Here is a 4,292-nt window from a genome sequence, read left to right as displayed (position 1 = left end):
AAACGTGCCTTGCTTCTTGCAGTGGTTGCAGATTTTCAAATTTAGAACATTAATCCTTGATGAAGAAAAACGGGGACAAAAAGGGGGAAGGAATACTAGACGCCACGCTCGACGGGGTTCACAGGTGTCGATTCGCATTTGCTTGAAGCCTCGAAGCTCTGTCTTACCTGGTTCTGTGTACGCAATTTTATTTTTTCCTTTATTCTTTATTTTTCTCATTTATTTATTCATCAGTAAAGGCATGTTATCAGGATTTATTTGGTATATGTTTTTTTATGTAATTTACTTTTTAGTAAGCTTAGCTACGTAGACCGTGTTGAGAAGGAATTACATATACGTTTACATCTCCGGAAATGCCAAGGCAAGTAAACATAAAAATACGCTCTTATTTATTATTAAAGGCATTTGGTGTGTGGTTTCTGTTTTGTGTGCGTTCAAATAATCGTGGCAAATGCACTACTAAAAACAATGGCTTGGGTACATTGGAAATATGGATACCATTTTTGTTTATTCATTTCTGTATGGTACATACAGTAGAAGGTACCACTGATTTAAGAGTCAATCAGTTTTACCTTACTTCTCATTTAATCAATTCTAGAGTGTAGTTTCTACTTCCATCTTACCTATTAACCCATAACAAAAACGCGGATTTGAACATCGATTGTGTTTCTGTCTTGCACACTCTTTTTGCACACATACAATGCGATCACACACACACACACACACACACACACACAAAACACACACCACACACACACATACACCACACACATAGACACACGACACACACACACACACACATACTCACACATACATACATACACACACACCACACACACACACACCACACCACACACACACCACACACAACACAACACATACACACACATACACACACATATATATTTTATATATACATATCCATCTATCCATATGTATATATGAACACTTATATCGACATTTGAAACCAAAAATATCTCCCGCAAACCAGGGGTTGACTTGTACGTTGAAAATGAACTGTGATCTCTCCACTGAGGGGTAAACAGCGAAACTGCCTGCCTAACACTTGTAAACTACTCTCCATAACTTAGCCAACTACAGTAATATCGTTTCTGAGACATAAAAGATTATACTGATATCAGTATTGATATCAAATGGTAGGTTAGGTTTTGTTAATGTTAAATTAGGCTGATTTGCTCTATGGGTGTTGACTTCTCCAAATACAAATTCAAATTCAAAATACGTTATTACATTTTGTTATTATTTTTACATGAAAAATAATTTTACAGTACATATAAATATATACATATAAAATTAATTCTAGTACATTTCAGTTTGTGCTTCATCTTGTATTGAGAGACCTGATGCTTTAGAATAGTCCGTAGAAGGTCCTATATTTATTTATCTTTTTAATATATGTGGGCGTTTCTGATATTTGTGGCAGTTGGTTCCAGATCATGGATCATTTATATTCCAGTAGACAGCACACTTCTAAAGCCATGTTGTGTTTTGGATAGTAGGACATTGGTCTCTAGAAAAGCGATCAATTAGTCTGCTGTGATTCTCTCGAAAACTTAAAACAACATATGGAGTATGGAAACAGGGCAATAGTTATTACTTTCGACTGTGTCTCCGGATTTAAAACTGGTAGTAAAATGCCATCCCTTTTCCCAAGCGATGGGAAGTTAATGATAGCAGTTAGATAATATGCCATTGCAGGTAGACTGTCTCTGGTAAAGCGAAAAAGCAATACCATCCACTCCCACAGCATTAGTTTTGCGTAGGAGTTTTAAGGCAAGGTTTGTTGTTTTTGCTTTTACTGGGTGTGGTCTGAAAACATTGCTTAGCACGCTTATCCTATCTGTCTTTTGTTTGAGATATGGAAAATGTTGTTTGTTGTTATGTGATGTTTGCAATTCGTAGTGAATAGGCATTAATGCATACATATTAATACAAGAATTTGAATTAATATCTATATAAAAAACTATTAATTTGGCACTAGTGTTTAACTGTCTTCCATGTGTTAGCAGATTCCTTTTCACAATCGGTTTCGACTCCTTTTATCGGTCATTTGTGATCAGCCTGAAGGACCATGTCAATTTGTTATTTTGAGAAAATTTATAAGTGACATTTTTATCTAGTATATCTCTCTTGGTGTCATTTATCCATGGAGCAAGAGGACGTCAGATTTTGTAACAAAGGGAGCGATGACAGCTATACTCTCGTTAAGCTCTTCAATAAAGACATTTATTGCTTGTCAACATATTGTTTTCAAAATTTCTGGAGGAGTCGCTGCTTTGGCTTTTGTTTGTTAGCTTAGTGAATCAGGACCATTGGAAGTGAAATCACGTGAACATTTTTATGATGCGGTTGCTTTGATTTTTTTTTATAATAAGCGTCTCCGTTTCATGATCAGCAACATTGCATGACATGACGCTTTAGTGGAGAATATCAGTCCAGACTATCAAAAAATCATTTGACGACGAAGTATCTTCTGTGATTTTTAACTGGTCATTTGCTCAAATCTGTTTCCCTAATTACTTTAATGTTCTCTGCATATAAATCACCTTAAAAAAGTGTTGTCTTTTTCAATGACGCTTCTAAAAAAATAATAATAACAAATGAGTAAATAAATAAATAAATAATAATAATAATAATAATAATAATAATAATAATAATAATATTAATAATATAATAATAATAATATAATTAAAATAAAAATAAAAATCGAAATACCTGACAGCACCTACGATGAATGCGGAAGCATATAGCTTTCTACGGTATATACCTCTACGTCTGCACTCATTTGATGTCTTTGTTTTCAGAGTATATCGCGTGTATATCAGCAGATTCCTCCCCCTCGTCCTGCATCGCATCTACAAGCACTGAAATTAGGATATTAGTTAAAAGACCTGTCATATCTATATGAAGCCATATCTCTCTTAGGGATAAAACCTGAAGATTTCTCTCCATCACGAACTCTTGCATTTCACCATGTCCAAGGAGAAACTGTGCGATAATGTGTTCTATTTTCAGCATTTTTGATCTGACCGTCGGTTTAAGGATCAGGGTAGCGACCGTGCCCTGTCAATCATTTTGATCACGATTGTACTTGTTTCTGTTTGGAAACAATGACAGAAAGACTTCTGGCATCTGGCCATGAGTTGCATCATTCCTTCTAGTTTTTTTTGACTGAAACTTCGTCTAGATGTTACTGTGCAGATGGCTCTTATCGGCTAGTAGGTTGTTTGAGGATTATTCTTTTTTTTGTGCTCGGGGAGACTGGCGAATCAGCAAGGGCGCAAGCTCGCTCGCTCGCAGCCAGAGGGGAATGAGGGGAGATAAGCGGGAGGGGAAGGGAGCTGGAAGGGTCACTCGTCTGTGGAGGGGATTACCTGTTTTCTTGGGTAGAACAAAGGACATTCTGAGAGGGGAGGGGAGAATGCAAGTGGGAAAGTTTGGTAGGGAGATTGGTCAAGGGCGAGGGATGGGGAGGTGGGAAGGCATTTGGTGAGAGGTGGGGAGGGCGTCTCAGTCACCATCCCGTCTCTCTCTCTCTCTCTCTCTCTCTCTCTCTCTCTCTCTCTCTCTCTCTCTCTCTCTCTCTCTCTCTCTTTCTGTGTGTGTGTGTGTGTGTGTGTGTGTGTGTGTGTGTGTGTGTGTGTGTGTGTGTGTGTGTGTGTGTGTGTGTGTGTATGTGTGTGTGTGTGTGTGCGATTTCACTCTTCGCTAAATGCCTACGGATTTGTCAATCCTCTCGCAGTAACACTTGCGGATGAATAAAACATGAGCTAATGGACTAGTAAAAATAGGAAAAAAATACACGTTTCTCACTGAGCGTCACAGTTGGACTGGCCTCTGAACGTACGACACTCGGTGGAGAGACGTGGAGGCTTTGTCAGAAATGCAAGGAACGGGGCCAGTGATGCTACGGGCTAGAGTGCGAGGACTAAGAGCTGGGATTAAGGGTAAGTACCAAAGGAGAAATTAGATACCCAGATTCGCAGTCAGTTACCAGTATCAACAGTTGATTTCATCAATAAAAAGTGGATGGATGCGACAAAATGTTGACAACGAGTGAAATATGGTTTCTCGATTTTTTTCTCTGTTGTATAGCAGTAGTGCAAATGTCGCATATGTGGCAGTGGTAAATAATGTTCTATAATAATTTCTGCTGTAACAAGTTTCTTGGGCAAAAATAGATAATGAGTAGAAATACGCAGATACTGAGGATGTTATTGCATTTTGATGTGTATAAGCTTTACAGCATCCCTGCCTCTACTCACAAATAT

At 38.0% G+C, this 4,292-nt stretch overlaps 1 protein-coding gene across 1 annotated transcript in view; it reads left to right on the top strand.

The window, feature by feature from the left end:
• Nucleotides 1–3,851: 3,851 nt before the first annotated feature.
• Nucleotides 3,852–4,292, top strand: part of LOC119596139 — a 1,905-nt gene continuing 1,464 nt past the window's right edge. Inside the window, exon 1 of the mRNA XM_037945295.1 lies at nucleotides 3,852–3,968. Within this exon, the coding sequence (XP_037801223.1) occupies nucleotides 3,905–3,968 (64 nt within the window). The 5' untranslated portion in view covers nucleotides 3,852–3,904. The remainder of the gene's footprint in view (nucleotides 3,969–4,292) is intronic.

This window comes from Penaeus monodon, chromosome 37 (assembly GCF_015228065.2).
Source record: "Penaeus monodon isolate SGIC_2016 chromosome 37, NSTDA_Pmon_1, whole genome shotgun sequence".
NCBI lineage: Eukaryota > Metazoa > Arthropoda > Malacostraca > Decapoda > Penaeidae > Penaeus > Penaeus monodon.
The sequence above is the reverse complement of the archived record's forward strand: the minus strand, read 5'-3'. Positions and strand labels throughout refer to the sequence as shown.